This window comes from Bos mutus, chromosome 15 (assembly GCF_027580195.1).
Source record: "Bos mutus isolate GX-2022 chromosome 15, NWIPB_WYAK_1.1, whole genome shotgun sequence".
Lineage (NCBI taxonomy): Eukaryota > Metazoa > Chordata > Mammalia > Artiodactyla > Bovidae > Bos > Bos mutus.
This window is the reverse complement of record NC_091631.1, coordinates 43,735,703-43,755,949: the sequence shown is the minus strand read 5'-3', so window position 1 is coordinate 43,755,949 and position 20,247 is coordinate 43,735,703. Positions and strand designations below refer to the sequence as shown.

Genomic DNA, 20,247 nt, shown 5'->3' with positions numbered 1-20,247 from the left:
TGTGATATCTTGGTCATGAAGATCTTTTTTGTACAGTTCTGTGTGTTCTTGCCACCTCTTCTTAATATCTTCTGCTTCTGTTAGGTCCATACCATTTCTGTCCTTTATGGAGCCCATCTTTGCATGAAATGTTCCCTTGGTATCTCTAATTTTCTTGAAGAGATCTCTAGTCTTTCCCATTCTATTGTGTTCCTCTATTTCTTTGCATTGATCGCTGAGGAAGGCTTTCTTATCTCTCTTTGCTATTCTTTGGAACTCTGCATTCAGATGCTTTTATCTTTCCTTTTCTCCTTTGCTTTTCACCTCTCTTCTTTTCACAGCTATTTGTAAGGCCTCCTCAGACAGCCATTTTGCTTTCTTTGCATTTCTTTTCCAGGGGGATGGTCTTGATCCCTGTCTCCTGTACAATGTCACGAACCTCTGTCCATAGTTCATAGGCACTCTATCTATCAGATCTAGTCCCTTAAATCCCTCACTTCCACTGTATAATCATAAGGGATTTGATTTAGGTCATACCTGAATGGTCTAGTGGTTTTCCCTACTTTCTTCAATTTCAGTCTGAATTTGGCAATAAGGAGTTCATGATCTGAGCCACAGTCAGCTCCCGGTCTTGTTTTTGCTGACTGTATAGAGCTTTTCCATCTTTGGCCGCAAAGAATATAATCAGTGTGATTTCAGTGTTGACCATCTGGTGATGTCCATGTGTAGAGTCTTTCTTGTGTTGTTGGAAGAGGGTGTTTGCTATGACCAGTGTGTTCTCTTGGCAAAACTCTATTAGCCTTTGCCCTGCTTCATTCCATCCTCCAAGGCCAAGTTTGCCTGTTACTCCAGGTGTTTCTTGACTTCCTACTTTTGCATTCCATTTCCCTATAATGAAAAGGACATCTTTCTTGGGTGTTAGTTCTAAAAGGTCTTGCAGATCTTCGTAGAACCTTTCAACTTCAGTTTTTCAGCATTACTGGTTGGGGCATAGACTTGGATTATTGTAATATTGAATGGTTTGTCTTGGAAACAAACAGAGATCATTCTGTTGTTTTTGAGATTGCATCCAAGTACTGCATTTTGGACTCTTTTGTTGACCATGATGGCTACTCCATTTCTTCTAAGGGATTCCTGCCCCCAGTAGTAGATATAATGGTCATCTGAGTTAAATTCACCCATTCCAGTCCATTTTGGTTCGCTGAATCCTCGATTGTTGACGTTCACTCTTGCCATCTCCTGTTTGAGCACTTTCAATTTGCCTTGATTCATGGACCTAACATTCCAGGTCCTTATGCATATTGCTCTTTATGTTTAATATATTATTCTTTTGTGGCATATGCATTTAAAAATGTAGACATATTTTCAAATAAAAATTAAGATGAATGAGTTAAGTTATATGGGAGCTACATTCAAAATAAAGTTGTTGGTTTGCTTGACCTCATAAAGAAATATGTTTATACCTGGGCTCCAAAGCAGTGTTTGTAGTTCTCAGGGACCCATGAATGAAATTTCTAGAAACAGTAGCTGAAGATAGGCCTCTATAAATCTTTGCAAGTATTCTAAGAATTTAAACCTAACAATGCTAAGGATTGAAAGAGTACTTTGGGATAGCTCCCTCTGAAGTAAGGGAATGGAACTAAAATTATCAAAAGAAAAATTTTTTGTTCTCATTTGTCTTAAGAATGGCTAGTGTCATAATTTTTATTCATCTTTGGGACTGCTAAAAGCAACTCAAAGAAATCTTTGCAACTACTATTGCATGAAGAGCTTGCAGTTGTTTTTTCCCCCTCTGAAGTTACCTCACTGTAATAATTATTGGAAAAAGAAACTCATAACTAACAGATCATTTACTATATTCCCTGTCTAGCATTTTCCCTGGAAAAAGCACACTTATTTTCTTTTGGGGAACAACTTTCTTTCATTTTTAGTAAATGTGATTGAGGTAATGCTATTTACCTTCCCAAGTCATGGGGAGTGGGCATTTCATATTCATGGCCACACGATTTGTTCAGAAATAAGCATGTCATCCAAGCCACGCCAATGGGACTTAATCTGGGATCTTTTCTGGTATTACTGGGAAAAGACCATAGTCATTTTACTGTGATTGTTAACCTGGAATTTCTGCTAGCCATGTTTGCCCTTGAAGCAGGAGAACCTGCCTGAGAGAAGAGGAGAGACCAACTCCTAATTACATCACTTTAGCACAGGATCCACTGTGTCAGAAGCCAAGACTTTCAGTTATGTTGATTCAATAAATTATTTTTTGATATAACTACTTTGAGTTGGGTTTTTATCACTTAAAACTACAAGTGTTCTAACACGCAATCAGAATTGCACAACTGACGCACGACTCATAAGGTGGATGTATACATGTGATTTGGTGAAATATTTTTATACCAATTGACTCATCTCAATGTGTAATTTATTTATCCCATGAGTGTGAATGAGTATGGGGGATATGATGAAAGTCATTACAGTTTAAATAAGAATAGTTTCTACTATAGTAATTTTAGTATAGCCAAAAAAGAAAGTGCAAGTGAAGTGATATAGCTTGATAAGTTCCAGATTTTAAGTTTATTTTGTTTTGAAAATAGAACAAGTTTATGAATTTTTTTATAGGTTAAAAAAGCAATTTTCCTTTTTTCTAAATAAAAGTAGTTGAAATTTTTATTAACTTATCTATTGCAGTTAGATTCACAACTTGGGCAGGAAATGGAGAAAGTACTTTATTTACCTATGATCTGAAGAAATATCCTCTGTTTGGTACATTTTCATATGTTAATCTTATTCATTAATATATAATTCTACTTAAGATAAACTTTAATGGATTCACTTCAAGTTAGAGATCTTCTCACCAGTTTGGAAATTACAAAACAGAAATGGATATCACAGTACAAGTTTTACTGTTTTCGTAGAAAAAAATAATCTAAATTTGAAAGAAACTTTACTCTCCAAATACAGTTATACAAATTCTACTTGACTTTGGTAAATTGCATTTAAATGGGTAGTGTTTTAAATTTATATTTAATACATAACCTTTTAGGAGGTTTCCATTTTATTTGTCTTTCACATTGTTTGAAATATCTATGTAAAGAGTAGGTTGATATTTGACCATCTCTCTTAAAAACATGCTGGACCATTTTATAGTATGACATTGTTGCTTAGCAAAATTTAAAAAGAAACATTAAAATAAGATTCTTTGTCTTCTTTCTTTCCTTCCTGCCATTTAAGGATTCATAATTGCAATCAATTTGGTCTTTTTACTTGGCAGACCTTAAGTGCCAAGGTCAGAGTTGGCACTGATTTCTCTCTAATTCTTATATATTGCACATGTGTTCCTCAGATTAAAAGGCCTCAGCTCTTAGTCTCTTGGGTATTGATATTCTCATTAGGAAATTATCATGTTCAGAAGTTAAGGTGCTAACTAGTTCACAAGAGTAAGGTCTTCATTAGAACTATTTTGAGAACAAGTCAATGTTGTGAAGTCTTAACCTTTAAGAGTTCTTGCAGACAATAGCACATTTGGTATGGCAGGCACACTTGGTTGCATGAGTGGATTTCTGAGGTAGTGGATTTTGAAGTTTTATTTATCATTCTGAAGGATTTCTCTTTTCCTCTAATGACCTCCATCTTTGCAGCCCACATTAAATAAAATTTAAAATGAATAAAATTTCTGGGAAAAGCCTGTTTCTAGTATCCATTCCTTTCTTCTTACTATAACCTTTCTATGTGGTGATCTTGCTCTCTTTTGTCACTCACTGTCTATTTATTTCCCCTACCCAAACCTACTCACAGGATAGTATACTGTAGTGGTCACATGTGAGTGAGTGAGCAAAGTCGCTCAGTCGTGTCCAACTCTTTGCAACCCCATGGATGGTAGCCTACCAGGCTCTGCAATCCATGAGATTTTCCAGGTAAGAATACTGGAGTGGGCTGCCATTTCCTTCTCCAGGGGATCTTCCCAACCCAGGGATCGAACCTGGGTCTCCTGCATTGCAGACAGACGCTTTACTGTCTGAGCCACTAGGGAAGCCCAATACACTTTCATTGTTGTTATTATTTGGTTAAATTTAAAAATCACATTTATATTAAAACAATAGAAAAAAGTATGGTTTCACATTGTTGTTCAGTCGCTCAATAGAATTTTTCTTCTTTAATCTGTGAACATGTATTCTTGGCAGATTTTCTGCACCATCTAGGATTATTAGGATTAAAACATATTTATTCTTGAAGGATTTTCATTTATACTATAAGATTAGTTATTATTTAATAGATTTTTGCATTTGTGTTCATAAATGAGATATTTTTAATTTTCCCTTTTTATAATGTCTTCATTTTAGAATCAAGGATATCCTGACTTTATAAAATGAGTTGGAAGTCATATACATCTTAGTGTGAAAAGAACTCATAGTATTACCTCTACTAGAGACATTTAAGTTTAAACTCTAAGTAGGAGGAAAAATATTTTATCCTTAAAATATTTTGAAACATCAACCTAAGATAGCTGCTTTTTGGTGGAGAGGGTTGTGAATTTGTGGGGGAATTTGGGGATAGAGAAAACGTTGATGAAGCATGGAAGTTGCCTGTATAGTCTGTGTCATAGCAGTGCATTTACTTTGGTGTTTATCTCTGAATATTTTTGGCAGACCTGTGGGGTGATCAATGGGATAAGAGGAGAGCAGGTTGATGACATTGATTAGGGAATATATTATCAGAGAATGCTTACCTGAACATTGAAAAAGTCTCCCAAACCAAAGGTGGAACTGAACATGACTGAGATTTAAATACATTCCACTTAGTCTATTTATGTCCTTCAGTTCAGTTCAGTTCAGTCGCTCAGTCGTGTCCGACTCTGCGACCCCATGAATTGCAGCACGCCAGGCCTCCCTGTCCATCACCAACTCCCAGAGTTCACTCAAACTCACGTCCATCAAGTCGGTGATGCCATCCAGCCATCTCATCCTCTGTCGTCCCCTTCTCCTCTTGCCCCCAATCCTTCCCAGCATCAGAGTCTTTTCCAAGGAGTCAACTCTTCGCATGAGGTGGCCAAAGTACTGGAGTTTCAGCTTTAGCATCATTCCTTCCAAAGAAATCCCAGGGCTGATTCTTAGTGCCCTTTAATAGGCAAAGTGATAGAGCTTCTCTTTCAGGCTCCACAATTACCCCATTGGTTGCATTAAGCTGTTTATGACATCTTTCTTCCTTCAAGTTTCTCCTTGGAGTTAATTTTAGTCAGATTTTTATCTCTGTAAAAAAGTCTGAAAAGTTAGGTGTGGCTCCACGTATAATTCGATCTAGGTTTCATCTCATTTTATCCTATGAAAACAATTCAACACAAATGTTAAAAACTCCCAAGTTTGGGCTTTCTGAATATCTGGTATGACTACTGATGCAGTTTCTTACAAAAGAGGTGCTTACTTTCTTCTGTCCTTATCTGTTCTTCTAAATGTATCACAATTTAATTAAACAGAGAGCTTTTGAGCACTTACTGTATACCAGGTACTAGATATTCAAAGATTATGTTCTTAAGGAATTCAAGCTTTCCTTTTTCATCCTTGTTTTCTAGGGCTCTTTCCTTTTCTGATATTGAGTTGCTTTTGTTTTTTTCTTTTTGCCTTTCTGTCAAAACAAAGAGACTTTAAAAGGAACTTTTGAGTTAAACTCAAGCTGCTTCTATTGAGAAGAATTAGTACAGCTCTCTGAACTTGGGCCTATTGTTTATTTAGAACCCAGTGTTAATGAGGGCACAATGCTTGTCTTGATTCTTATATGGACCCTATTAGCTTTGCTCTGTTCCATGGCCTTGGATCACTGCTATAATGATTAATATTTGCTGAAGACCAGGTGAGAAGATTTGGTTGATCAAAACATTAGAAAACCAGTGCAAACTGCATTCTTGCCAGGTATCATCCTTGTTTATAAAGACAAATGATAATTGAGGGCATCACTTTTAAACAAAATTATTACTGAAATGAGTTGTACAGGAATGTGGAAAAACAAAAGGGGATTAAAAGGCATTTTATTATGCTATTTTTTTTTCCTGTTCTTCATTAATTGTGTAATTCTTAGGCTAGTTTTCTCCATGTCATTTAGTTTCCTTTTTAATATCTTTGGATCCAAGATCGAGCTCTGCGGGCCTTTCTTTTCTTGTTCTTTGGGTGTTAACGCCAGCATCGGCAGCACTCATTGTCAGTGCTGGCTCGAATGAAGGAATGGCTGAAGGCTCCTTTTGGAGACCCATTTCACTGGTTATTTTAATTGCTCACAGGGATAATTGTTGAGTGATACTATATAGGATAGTATCTCCTTTGCCACAGGGGTTAGGAATTCTGCCCAGTAATCACTCCTTCTCCTAATGGACAAGTGTTTCTGCGTGGAAAGACTGGTAACTGGGTCTAGGTATCTCCCTAGAACTATGTGTAAGGCCCCTGCCATATTAACTATGGGAAATTTATGTAGCCACCATGAATACTTCATTGATTTTTTGCTTCATACAGCCAGAAATAGAGAATTTGTAGAATTTAAAATTAGTTTCTTAATCATATCCTAGGACATACTCTGTCATATAGCCCTGTGAGAGCAAAGATTTTCTTTGCTTTCCTTTTTCACAGTCAGAGAAATTAGAAAAATAATAGGGATATGCGTGCTAAAGGGTCTGGCTTCAGGACATTTTTTTTTTAAAGCACTGCTATTGTGGCTATGTCTGCTGTGCTGAAGGACTCTGATATACTGGATGCTGATATTCTGTGAAGTGGAACATTTATGCTTTCTGACAGGTAGTGAAGAAAATTCTGGGTCCAGCATCCACTAGATATTTCCTCAGACTTAGCTGCTTCTCTGGATGGAAGTGAGGCTTCTGAGACAGAGGTTTGTAGTTTTGAAACTTTTTATCAAAGAATAACTGAGTCATCACAAGTTGGTAAGCAAAAATAAATGGTGAAGGTCTTATTTTATAATTAACTTTTTAATTTTTAAGTTGAAAATCAATGGGTATAAGTGAGGTGAGGTTGTTAATTGTTTTAAAATGTTTATGTCACTTATTGAAATAAAAATATCAGTTTTGAGTAGCCATCTAGACTAAATTAGTTAAAAAGGAACAAAGCAGGAACTTCTACTTAAGAATTTGGGGAATCATCAAAATGACCTGGACTTCTTTGCTAAGATAGATTGTCTTAAAGGCCCCAATTCTTCTTAATCCTTCTTTGTATCTGTGACCTTTGCCATGAGGCTCTAGAGTGCCCTTTCTACTCTGGATAGGGCATTCTGTCTCACCTCTTGCTTCTGGGATCCATCACTTAACTTGCTTTGGCTGATGTCATGTTAGTAAATGTGATGCAAGTAGAGGTTTGCAAAAAGCACTTGTGCATTTCTATTTACACTCTTGTCCTTGTCTGTCCACAAGAAAGGAAAAAGCCTGGGCCAATAAGCTGAAGGATGAGATATATAGAGTGGAGTCACAATACTCTAGTTGTCCTATCAAAGGCCATTCTAGGCCAGCCAAAAGCCAGCCAACTGTAAGACATGTTGGTGAGCTCAGTTAAAGCCAGAAGAAATATCCAGCTAGTCCTCAAACACATGAACTAAACAATGCTTTTATCAAGCCTCTGAGTTTCGGGGTGGTTTGAACCTGCAACATTCGTGTGGCTATAGAGAAGTGAAACAACCTCAGGTGGTTTTAGAGACTCAACTGACCAAATGTCACAGATGATCCTGAGATTCTTCTTCTTGTTGCTCTAAAAACAATATATGTTTCATGTTGACTTCAAGAAATTAGTAGATCCAGCCACTCAGTGATACTTGGGTAAGATTTGATTTAAGGTGGAATATGTTTTCTTGGCAGGTTTATTTTTGGAACTCTGGAAATAACCCCTCCTCCAAGAATATTTTGTTGTTTAGTTGCTAAGTCATGTCTGACTCTTTGTGACCCCATGAACTGTCACCTGCCAGTCTCCTCTGTCCATGGCATTTCCCAGACAAGAATACTGGAATGGATTGCCATTTCCTTCTCCAGGGGATCATTCCAACCCAGTAATCGAATCTGTGTCTCCTGCTTGGCAGGTGGATTTTTTTTTTTTTAACCACTGAGCCACCTGGGAAGCCCCACCTAATGTGTATATTCAGCTAATTTTTGTTAGACTTACAGAGGCACAGAATCATTCAGTCCATAAAGAAAGACCAGGCAGAAAATGAACGTAGTACAAGTAATTGAGTTAAATTCATATGATAAGAAACACAAATGCCAATATATCCTTTTTCCAGAGCAAATTTTGACTACAGAGAAGGGTGGTGGTGGGTGGAGTAAGTAAAACAGGGGAAGTGTGAGGCTAGGAAAAGGAAAACTGGATTTACTTTGGATCATTTAGAGACAGTGTAGTATAAAAGTAAATGTAATTGAAGACTGAGCTTTAAAACCTTAATTCCCATTGTTATACTCTGTAAGTGCAATATATTAGAGTAGGGGAAAGATCTGAGGAAAAGAGCAAAGAGATAGTGTTGTTAGGGGCATGGTAGTTTAATTTTTTGTGCTTTGAAATCAAAAGACTATTGTCTTTTCTATTTTCAGACTCTTTATATAGTATTGCTATTTCATTCACTTTCTTTTGTGGTAGAAATAAGTCTGCTTTTTAGTGAATATATAAAAAGTAGCTGACTGAGAATCAGAGGCGCCTGGACCAAGGCAGGGTGTTACTGAACACATCTTAACAGTTATGGCCCTGCATTCATCTGGACCTGTACTCAGAGAAGGGGTGCTGCTGCATGGGGGATCTGTACTTGGTTAATTCATCATATTACTTGGAAAGGTCCTTATTATTTTGCACAGCAGTGTGGTCACCTGGCGGTAGGTCATTAGCATTTTAGTCTTCTTTTCTGCACAACAATGTACAACATGCTAATTAGAGGATTCTGAAAGCTAAGTAACCTGTTTTAAAATCAGACATTTTAATTTGCAGCTTTAATGGCTGTTTTTATAATAACTGGCTTTATTGGGGGTAAAAGCACTTCTCCTGTTCCACTAGCAAGGCAGAGTATAACAGAAGCTGACAAAATTAAAAACCTCATAATGCGACCTTTGCCTGGGATAAAAGGCTGTTTCATAACAATTTCCTTTTGTTCTTTGTTTAAGCCATTACTCTAAAAGGAGCCTCCGATTAATCTAAGTAAATGCATCATTACAGTACTAATCCATGTCCTTCTGTCAGTGTCTGTTTTAATTAAATAAGAAATGCTAGCAGAAAGATATCACGCACAAAGCTGTGATTGGAGAAAGCAGCACTGGTTGATCAGGGAAAGATTAAAAAGGGCTTTACTGTTTTGTCCATTTGCATAGCTCCAGATGCCACAGTGTTTCAGGTTGAAAGAAAACTTACAAAAGAGTTTAACACATTTCACTCTTATAGATTTAAAATAATGGGATTTACCAATGAAATTCTAATCATCCAATTTATCACATGTTAGACATTCCAAAGCAAGGAGCAGAACAGCTTGGGGTGTGTCTTTTAAACCTTTTATGAAGTGTTGTATGGTATCTGTGAAAACATACCTGCCCAATTTGCATATGTTTCTTCTTATTTTGGGTGACATTGATGGTAAAACCTGATTGTGGATATATAGAATGTGATTTTCCCCCTCTTTTTATAGTATCTTGCAACTTCTAACCTATGCTTTTTTTTTTTTTTTTTTTTTTAATGGTTTTCTGTTGATAATATGTTAGGAATTTGGGTACTTAATTGGCTGTTAACAATGAAAAGTAAGTTTAATAAACTCTTACAAAATGCATGTATCTAGTTATTATTGCTACACTGAAATGCAGAAACTCTCCTTAGCAGTAGAGTTGCAGAATTCCCGTGGTGAGGGCTTTCTTCATATACGGTCCATTATTTGATGTAATGAAAAGAGAAAGTGTGCAACAGTGAGATTGTTAATTAATTTAGCCTAACAAGATGAAGATAAATGAAGCAAAGAACAGATTGAATGAAGAAAGAGATCTTATTTACAATCTAATACATTTTTATATAATGCAGATCTCACCTGTTAAAAAAACAAACAGACCCCATCTCAAATCCCTACTCACAAAAAAGTATACTCCCTCCCACCACAATTCAACCCTAAAATCCTGACCTGACTTTATAGAAAACATGTACCGTGACTCCCATTTCGAAGACACTTTTACAGTGTGTAAACAGCGCTTTTCTACTGCTATGAATTTTACACTAGTTAACCTTTAACTTCAGTATTTTTTTTTTCCTTGCTGTAGAACTGGGATGACCATAAGAATAATTATCCAGAAACCTTCGTATTTCTTCTTCTCCATGTTATCTATCCTGAGACACCTTGGCACGGTTATTTAATAATCATTTTATTTTAATGCCTTTTTTTTTTTTTTTTTTAACCAAAGGAAAGAAGCCCAAAAGTGAGGGGGGAAAAGGAGCTGTGAGCCTTTTTACGTGTGCTTGAATCTGTAGCGATTGTGCTGAATTCCTAAATTAGCATTATTTTTAAGTCTTTCTTCAGAGATTAATGAGCTTTACCCAGTATTTGACCTTTTATCATTCTTGCTTTCTGCTCAGAAGTACTTCCTTCCTTCCTACAGTAGCTAGAAAAGACCGTCTCTTATCTTATGTTACTGTAGGCGGTGGTAACAGGGCTCTCTACAAATGGTGTTATTACGGTCACTATGTCTTTATCTCAGGGGTCACGAACAAATCCATGCAACTGCTTCTAAGGATTTCAATAAATAGGACTTTTTATCCAGACAATCGCCTTTTATGTTACTTTTAAACAAAACTACTAGTCCATCAAGAGTTTCAAAAGAAAACAATTCTACAGAGTGCCGGTATGGCCGCACAGACCAATCATCATGGCACCCATTCTCCAGTCCTTTATTTTTCAAGTCCACAACAATAGGTTGTTGATTCAATGGACAAGACCAGAACAATTAAGTTCTCTGTTTAGCAGCAGTGCAGCATTTTAATGCCCTTCTCTAATAATGGTCTCATTATTGTTATTCTAAGACTGGGCCTCAGGAGGAGGAATATTTGCTGGAGGTACGTCATTATTTTGCAAATTTCGATTAGCTCATCATGTTGTCTGTAGTGTGAAAATCGTAGCTAATTAGGGCAGCCAGTTAGACTACCAGCTTTTGAGCTTATGAGTTAAAAGGTAGCATACTTGATAGGCCAGTGATGTGAAAAAGGTGGTAAAAAGGAGGATTAGAGCAGTTGCCTTAGTAACTCCAACTTCCATCTGTGAGGGAACAATGGACTTGTGTTTCTCCCCCACCTTGGTGTAAAAATTGGTTTTGTTTTGAAAGGACAGGGTTCTTTTTATGACAATCTGGAATTCAGCCCAACTGAGTGTAGTTTTAGTTGTTAGGAGAGACCATTGGGGATAGGAAAGATGAAAGGTCATGGTGAGCTTCAAGGACATGAAAGGTTGTTGTCTCATGTAACAATGGTAGATTGTTTTTTTTTTTTTTTTCCCTAATATTTCTAGCCAGCCCCTAAGTCAGGTGATGGAACAAATACCTACAGTTTAGTCAGGTGAAACAGGAAAGGGAGGGGGAAGGAAAGGAGAAAAATGGGGTAAGAAAGAGTTCGTACTTTGTTTTTAAAAAGGGGGGAGGGGTAACTTCAATTTGCTTTTATTAAACGAAGTGATATTTCTCTGTCACTGTCTCTGAGATTCCAGTGTGCTTTGGATGATTTGCCTCTGTGGGCCATCACATCTCTGGGAAGCTCTCCAATGTGTTAGAAAATGTGATTTAAGCTTTCTTCCTGAACTCCCAAGAGGACTAGTGATGCGATACTTAACAATAAATTTAGTTGTTGTAGCTTTCTCACATTATTGGTGTTCTTAAAAGGTTTTCCTTCAAAATGCACACTGAATAAAATGAATGATAAATATGAAAGAATTTGTTTCACCACTCTACAGGGTTTTATCATAAATTCTATGACTTTCATCACAGAAAGTTTACAGGAAACTGTTTAGATGTTGCTGCAATAGCAGCACAATTTTTTCTCTCTGTTCATAAGAAAATGCCACAATTTTAAGAGCTATTTGAGGTTTTGTATTAAGAGGAGGTGATAAGGATTGAATATGGTGCTATTTCTTTAAAAGCCTGAAAACCAAATCACTCTCTCTGGATTTAAAATGCCTTTATTACAGCAAAATAGTGTCTTCTGTTTCTCTTTCATATCAGTATTAAAACATTTGATATGTGTGCTTATATGGGAGCTCCTCTGTGTGTGTGTGTGTGTGTGTGTGTGTAGAATCAGAAAGAGTATGGGAATATTAAGTTTTTAAGCAGAAAGATCATCTTTTGATGATCAGAGGAACCTTCATATTTCTCCCTCTCTATTGTCCCCAAACAACCCTTGTGTAATTGAAGCTGGACTTGGTCTAGGGGGCTAGGGAGATTTTCAGATTCTTTGAATCCCAGGTCTTTGTTTTTTTACTTTTTCTAGCCAACTGTCTTTATTGCTGTAGCTTTTCTTTTTCTGAGAAGCTGCGTTCATTTAATTTATTGTAAATACTTCATAGACTTGAAATAATAGCATCATGAAATTGTGGCGTTTAAGGGCTTTTGAGATCATCTAGTTCAATTCTTGTATTTGCAAAATAAGAAAAGTGAGAGCAGAATGTTGAAATGACTTGCCCAAGATAACTCAACTAGCTGAGGTAGACAAATAGATGCCATTTGCTATACTATTTAAATATTAAAAACTTGAAATCAAAGGAAGAATGGAGAAACATTATAGGAACATACTGCACTTTCCTTGTCTGTTAGTGGTTGAGGGAAATTGAAATAAGGCTAACATCAGGGGATGATGGTAGTGAGGTTACAATTCAGATCACATTTTTCTTCTGTAACTTTTAAAGCTCCATTGTAAATAAATGAAACTTTTTTTTCCTGACAGCCACCACCCCCTAAAGAAAACCCCAGTATAAGTGGGGAGAGATGTACCCTAAAGCTCTAGCATAGCGTTCAGAAACTGTGAACGTTCTTGATCCAAGCACTGTGTGAAATACTTTATACACATTATTATAATTTAGACTTTAAACACTTTTTCTTTCCAGAGTGGCAAATTAGTTAACTGTTCTGTTTTTTAGTTTTTGGAGCTATAGAAAGGAACCTGATATTATTCAACTGTATTAGATGTTGTGAGACATAAGTGAGTAAATGATTGAAAAATGCAGTATACATTTGAAATTATATGAGTGAAAATTTGTGCTTTTTCTGAACAGATATCCTGAGGCAAATATAAACCATAATATTTAGATCAGTGTATATGTTGTATTTTATTTTTGGAACAGATTAGAATATGTTCAGAAAACTTGGACTATAAAAACTTAAAGGATAAAATAAAATAACCTGTTATTTCATCTTATTATTTCATAATTAAAAATATACTCCCTAGTAACATTTTGGTATATTTCATTTCAGTCTTTTATCTATGTGTGTATGAGAAGAAAGGACATGTGTAGCTTCTTTACTGTCCTCTCTTTGATGCCCAGAACAGTATGTGGCTCAGAGTAGGTACTTGAAAAATAGTTGTTGGGGAAGGTAAAAAAAAAAAGCAAAATAGCATCATACTGTATATACATTTTTGTAATTAAAAAATAATTTAATTGGATTTTGTCATGTCTTCCAAAATGTGATTTTTTCATGACCATATCATATACCATGGTTGTACCACAGTTTGTTTTACCATTAAATTATTGATCTCCAACTTTTCACTATTATAATGTGGAAGTTAATTTATAAGGATGTCTTTCATTTATTATTCAAATGGTAAAATTTTTAAATTGATGATTAAAAATCCCTTAGGATCATGCTGCTGCTGCTAAGTCGCTTCAGTCGTGTCCAACTCTATGCGACCCCATAGACGGCAGCCCATCAGGCTCTCCCGTCCCTGGGATTCTCCAGGCAAGAACACTGGAGTGGGGTGCCATTTCCTTCTCCAATGCATGAAAGAGAAAAGTGAAAGTGAAGTCGCTCAGTCGTGTCCGACTCCTAGCGACCCCATGGACTGCAACCTACCAGGCTCCTCTGTCAGTGGGATTTTCCAGGCAAGAGTACTGGAGTGGGGTGCCATTTAGGATCATAGAGCCCCACCAAACCCCATCATTTCTTTCAAGTCCTAGGTTAGATGTTATCTTCTCTTTCCAGGTCAACCTTGACCACCTTGTTTTAAAATTGTAGCCCTCCAAACATTTAGCTCCCTAAGCATGTCTGTGTTTTTAAATAGCCTTTATCAACTTTTAACATACAATATAATTTGTACATCTGTTGAATTTTCCATTTCCCCCTTATACTTCCTAGAATATAAGCTCTAGGCAGTGGAGAATTTTTTGCTATTTCTGTCAGTTATATTCCCCAGTGTCTTGAACAGTATCCAGAACATAGTAGATGCTCAACAATATTTGTTGAATGCATTTATTGAAACTTAAAAAGATGGAAACATCTATTTTTAAAGTCAAGAATCAATCTCTTTTTTTTCACATGGGCAACTCTCATCAACTAATCTGTGCACTACTGGCCAAGGAATTCTGTTTGCTCGATGTTCAATTGTACACATTTTCCAGTTAAATTAAATCATAGCACTTGGCTGAATCTTGGATAGGCCGTACTGGATACAGTCTAAATGTCTTGCAACAAATGTTTTCAGCTCTTGCCACTTGAAGTCACTCTGAACTCCAGCTTTAAGGAGATAGTTCTGGATGAGAAATGTCACCAGTGTTACTCCAAATGATCCTTTTCCTTGTTTAGAAGTCCTTTTGGTAAGACTTCTAAGGTTTGGGTCTGATCTGAGTAAATTCAGGTTAACCTGATTACTTTTATTTTGGGATGATTTTACCTTATTCTGTTTCTGATATTGGTCCTTTTCTTGAAATTTCTTAGGGAAGACATTTTGCAAACTCCTGTTTACTTCTTTCTGTCTATATGGTTTATGTGTGCCGTGTGTACTGAGTCACTCAGTCATGTCCGACTCTTGCGACCCCATAGACTAGCCCGCCAGGCTTCTCTGTCCATGGGATTATCCAGGCAAGAATACTGGAGTGGGTTGCCATGCCTTCCTCCAGGGAATCTTCCTGACCCAGGGATTGAACCAGGTCTCCTGCATTGCAGTCAGACTCTTTACCAACTGAGCTACAAGGGAAGGTATTTTTATTTAAAAATAGTGTAAAACAAACAAAAGAAAAATCATCATTAATGTCCTTTGTGGAAAAGTGTTAATTATATCTTTATATACTAGCAATTTATATAGCTATAATAATCCCTTACCTTTAGTGTTTATAGTTTTAAAACTCTTTAGTAAATATGATCTTAATTATCAGAATAATCTTAGGTGCACAGGGCATGTTTATTATACCCATTTAGGGACCATTGCACAGAAAAGTTTGGATACTTAATCTAAAACATAAATTTAGGAAGTGATAGAGAGATCACTAGAATCCAAGTCTTCTGAGTTCTACTAGTCTAGGACTGTTTCTCTTTTAGTCATTTTACCTTCTCTCCAGGTTAAATAATCATCATTTTATTGATGTTTCTTAATAGATCCCATGAGAATAAAAACAAATTATTAGAATTACACTTTTTTCCACTTTATTTTACCTTGTTTACTATTCGGATTCTCAAGGACTTCTCTTTAGTTTTCTATGGTTCTTCTTTTTCCATAGTCATTATATTTTCCTTTATTCTGACTATTAACATGGGCTTTTGTAGCAATTGTAAAGCCACTGACTTCCATGCGTGTCTTTTTGTCTTTTAGCGAGTTGTTCATTTCACATCTCTAGATAAGACTAAGCATATTCTGTTGATCATAATAGGTATCGAGCAAACTCATAGGGGTCCATTGAGATGCAAACAGCCTTGGGAGAAAGTTAGTATAGTAGACAGTGCATTAGGTAAAAGATTGGACAATGAACACTATCAAGTGGAGTTCATGGATGTAGAAGAGAGGTACGAAACACAAGATTAAAGTGTTTCATGAAACAGACAAAGCAAGAAAAATCTGAGGCAAGTGGTAAGAGATTTAGGCAGCTAGGCTATAGACATCAAGTGGAGTTAAAGGACAGATTCCTTTAACTTTAATTCCAGTTTCTGAGTAGTCTGCAAGTAGAGGGTTACCAAGTTCACAGAAGGGTCATGGTCTTAGATGGACTAGTGCACTCAGGTATAGTAAAACAAGTAGAATCTAGTATTGGAATGAAAGCAAAAAATCAGAGTCGAACTAGCAGCAAGTGATTAATTTCATTCTGAGTTCCAAGAGATTGGGTTGGAGTCTCTTTCGAATGAGGTCAGAAATGGTCCTAGAGCAGTGGCTCTCAAATTTTTAATATATGTGAGAATCACCTGGGGTGCTTTGGATTTCTGAAGCAGGGCCCAGGTGTATGTATCTTTAACAAGAGCCCCAGATTTTTTTCTGTTGCAGGTATCTACTGATCACATTTATAGAAAATTGGCATAAAGCCTGAGATGGTACTTACAGTAGGTTAAGGGACCCAGTAATCACAAATCTTGAGAGAGGAAGCATTTAGATGTTGAAAGTCAGACCTTTCTACTAAGAGAAAAATGTATCTGTTTTTCTCAGAGCTGATTTGTATTTGTCTACATGTAAGAAGGCAGAAAACTTGGGCTGATATGTACTCGACTGATACGTATGTATTGTAAGCCTATTATGTTTTTCTGCTTATGTATATTGTGTATGTTACTTGTTTATGACCTGAGTGCTTCTGTAATATCCAACATAAAGATTTATACCTTTTAGTGTAAAAAAAGTAAGGCTGACTGTTCTTTTGTACCTAATCTAAACTGTCTCTCATTTTTACTTTCAATTTGTTATCTGCATAATTGAATTTCCTCTTTTCTTTCCCGGGTCATAAATTGATTAGCATGAGTTGGGCAGACTGCTGTAATGCTAAGGGTTAACCAGAAGAGAATTACAAATGAACTATCTAGAAAGTTGATTATTAATCCAGCTAGAGAAGAAATATCCTTTTACTTAGCAAGAATGAGTATCTGAAGAGCTGATAATATTGTTCAGGCAGTGAGGTGGAATGGCAGAGCTTGGTAAGTAAAACAAAACTTGGGATTAATCTTTTATATCAGTTTTAAAAAATTCTTAGAATGTTGGTATATTTAAATAGTTGAATCTAATATGAATTTATAAGCTGTTGGAACAAATCTAAAAAGTTCCAAATGTGTTTGTTAATGAGATCCCCACATAGACTATCAGTATAAGTTAACTGAAAAGTATTTACATAAGTAGATAAATATATTTAATTTTGAATATTTATAAAAATAGGTGATTAGATTTGTGATTAAGAACAAGGAAGTGGGCATGGAGGAATGATTGCTATAACAATATAAGTCCACACCTCATACCGAAGAATATTGAGTGACAACAGTTGTTGTTTTCTCACAAGATCAAGTTCTGGATTCTTAGATATGAAAGTGAAAATATAATTTAAAATATAATATTTGCATAAAGATTCAGTGAGATATTTTTCAGACTTACAGGTGACAAAAATTGTCATAAGTTCTCTTATTTTCTGGGTCCTACTACTCATTTCACCCTGCTGTTTAATATAAGGACCTTTCTAAAGACAGCTTTTATTGTATTTGTGAATCAGAAGGGAAGAGAAATGAGAGGATCTGTGCTATTTGTACAAAGAAAATTAAGTGAAAAGATATGATTTTAATAATGTTCTTCCTTCCAAGACTGCTCCTCCTGTTGTAGAAGAAATTTTGATGTCAACATTCAATTCTATAAGATTGAATTTTCTCATAAATTACTTGATATTACAAAAATGAACCTTTTAAACATAGTATGGACCATACCGAATATTACTGCAGCTTTATGCAGTATTAAATCATTCCAATGTAGTATTGTACTTAGAAGTTAGTAAACTTATTAAAATTGTGCACCAGCAAACGAAGAATTTGAACCTTTCCTTTAAAAGTATTTTTTTAGTGGCAGTAAAAAGGCCTTGACATTTCATTATTTAACATTCACATAAGCACAGAAAAAATGTTTTTAAAAAGCTGTAAGTATTAAAAGTATGTGTTATATGTGTACATGTGTTGTGAATACATCGAGTATATATGCATTCAAAATACCAGAGCACCATTTGGACATATACACTCAGCTTTTTTTTTTTTTTTTAATGTTCTAATGTTGTGACTCATATTTAAAACTGGGAATATTAACCATAGTAAGTGAAATAATAAGGACAATAGTTAAAATTTATTGAGCTCTTGTGCGCTAAATACTGTGTTAAATGTCTTATCTCATTTAATCCGCATATTATTTCTGTGGTTGTTGGAAATCTACAAGGATTGTAGGGTATCCTACAACAAAGAGTAAGGTAATTGAAGAGCCTTTTACATCGTATGCTAAACGTCTAGAACATAAAGGCCGACGGAACAAATTGTATAAGAGAGGAGATCCTTAAATTCTGTGTGCTTGTCTTTCTCAAAATTGAGAAGATTTAATATGAGCCTGGGAAATAAAAATAGAAGGAGATTAGTCAGTGATTCTTAGCAATCATTAATTCTTAAACATCTTTTATTATGAAAATTTTAGTTGTTCAAAAATGTATAAATAAGTTAAAATACTGTATATTTATAAGAAATGAAACATTACTAATACAGTCCAAATCTTCTGTGAATTCTTTCCCAATTTTTTGTCTTCCTCTCTTTATGCTAGAGGTAACCATTTTTTTGAATTTGCTATTTGTCATTCTCATGCTTTATATTTATACTTAAATTTCATATTCACTATGTATATGGAGGAAAACTCCACTTAATCATTCTTTGAGATTTAGGATAGACCTTTTCTTGGCTTCCTGTTACACTTTAATTAAAACCAAAATCCTTAACACAATATGCAAAGCTCCGGCCCCATATAATGTGACCCTTGCATTAATGTGACCCAGCCTTAGCTCTTGCCTTTTTCCTAATGACTCTCTTTGATTCAGCTGGTATCCTGATCTACACTCTCCAAGTTTTTTCCTGTTCTAAGGTCTTCCTATTACGCTATCCTCTCAAATGGAATATTCTTCTCCCCACTATTCTTCAGAATGATTCCTACTCATTCTTCAGCTCTATGTTTAAATGTCATTTCCTCAGAGAAACCTTCCCTCATCCTTCCAATTCAAATCTTGTTTGCCTGCAAAGATCTCACTGCAAACACATTAATAATAGCAGATATTGCAATTTTAAATTATGTATTTATTTGTGTGATTTTTGCTTAATGTTTGTCCTTCACCCTGGATTCAATTATTTTATTCTCACATTTCCCCTTATACTTATAAACATGGTTTTTTACATTACAGGCATTCATAGATATTTGTTGTTATCAAGGAGAGGAATGTAGTGAATGAAGAAGAAGAAAGGGAGATTGAGAAAGAAAACTACATATAAATGAAGTCTGTGGGTTAGTTGATATACCCTGTTAAGGTTAAATTATGCAACTTGAATCTAGTTTAAGATTAGGGTGAGAGACGTGGCGGGGACCTTGTTTGTTTCTTAAATCTAGTTGTAGAATGTATCTATTATCCACTGTTGCTTCTTGTTTTTCAGTGCAATCTTTGACTTTTGTGTTCTCATTTTTGGGATTCTGCATTCCTGAACTGAGCTTTCAAGTTGTAAACTTATAGAGCAGCCCCAGCATTTATAAAACTAGTGTGGAGACGCTATAGTGGGCTCTAAGAATCTTGAAAAATTTCTGACACACAGATGAGGAAATACATATGGTACTTTTGCATAAGAAAGCCGTCAGGCCACTTATAAGACTTTTCAGGTGCATGACTATAACTAAAATATTCATAGTAGTGACACTTGCTGTTATAATGGTAGGCAGTTTGATTTTTTAAGGGGATTATAGAAAAGATTATAAAAAAGGAGTAAAGAAAATGAAATCAGTCTGAAAGGAGGACAAAGGTTTTCAAAATATCAGAATATACTTATGTTGTACTCTGTAAATCTTTGCTGGCATTTGTAATTAAAATCCAAGGCCAAAAGATGGTGCTGAAATTTTTTTTTTGGGGGGGTTGTTGATATGGGAAAAGGAGACAAAAAAGGAGATAAAAAAGAGAATTTAATTAAAATGTCTTAGTGTTAAAAGGAGGGGATTTGTAGAGTGTCTCATTTGTGGTCATGGAAGGTGCCATTATTAATAATAATAGTGTACCTTACATTTTTATTTTTATTACTCCTTACACTTTTAAATGAACTTTTTCATATATTATCTTATACAT

At 35.6% G+C, this 20,247-nt stretch overlaps 1 protein-coding gene across 31 annotated transcripts in view; it reads left to right on the top strand.

Annotated features, from left to right (window-relative positions):
* Positions 1 to 20,247, top strand: part of SOX6 (SRY-box transcription factor 6) — a 719,303-nt gene that overhangs the window by 219,360 nt on the left and 479,696 nt on the right. For 19 of the 31 annotated variants that reach the window (XM_070383997.1, XM_070384000.1, XM_070383998.1 and 16 more), the window contains exon 3: positions 16,578 to 16,644. The exons of the other annotated variants lie outside the window; for them this stretch is intronic. In XM_070383997.1, coding sequence (XP_070240098.1) covers positions 16,628 to 16,644 — 17 coding nt within the window. In that variant the 5' untranslated portion in view covers positions 16,578 to 16,627. The remainder of the gene's footprint in view (positions 1 to 16,577; positions 16,645 to 20,247) is intronic. 31 annotated transcript variants of the gene reach the window in all.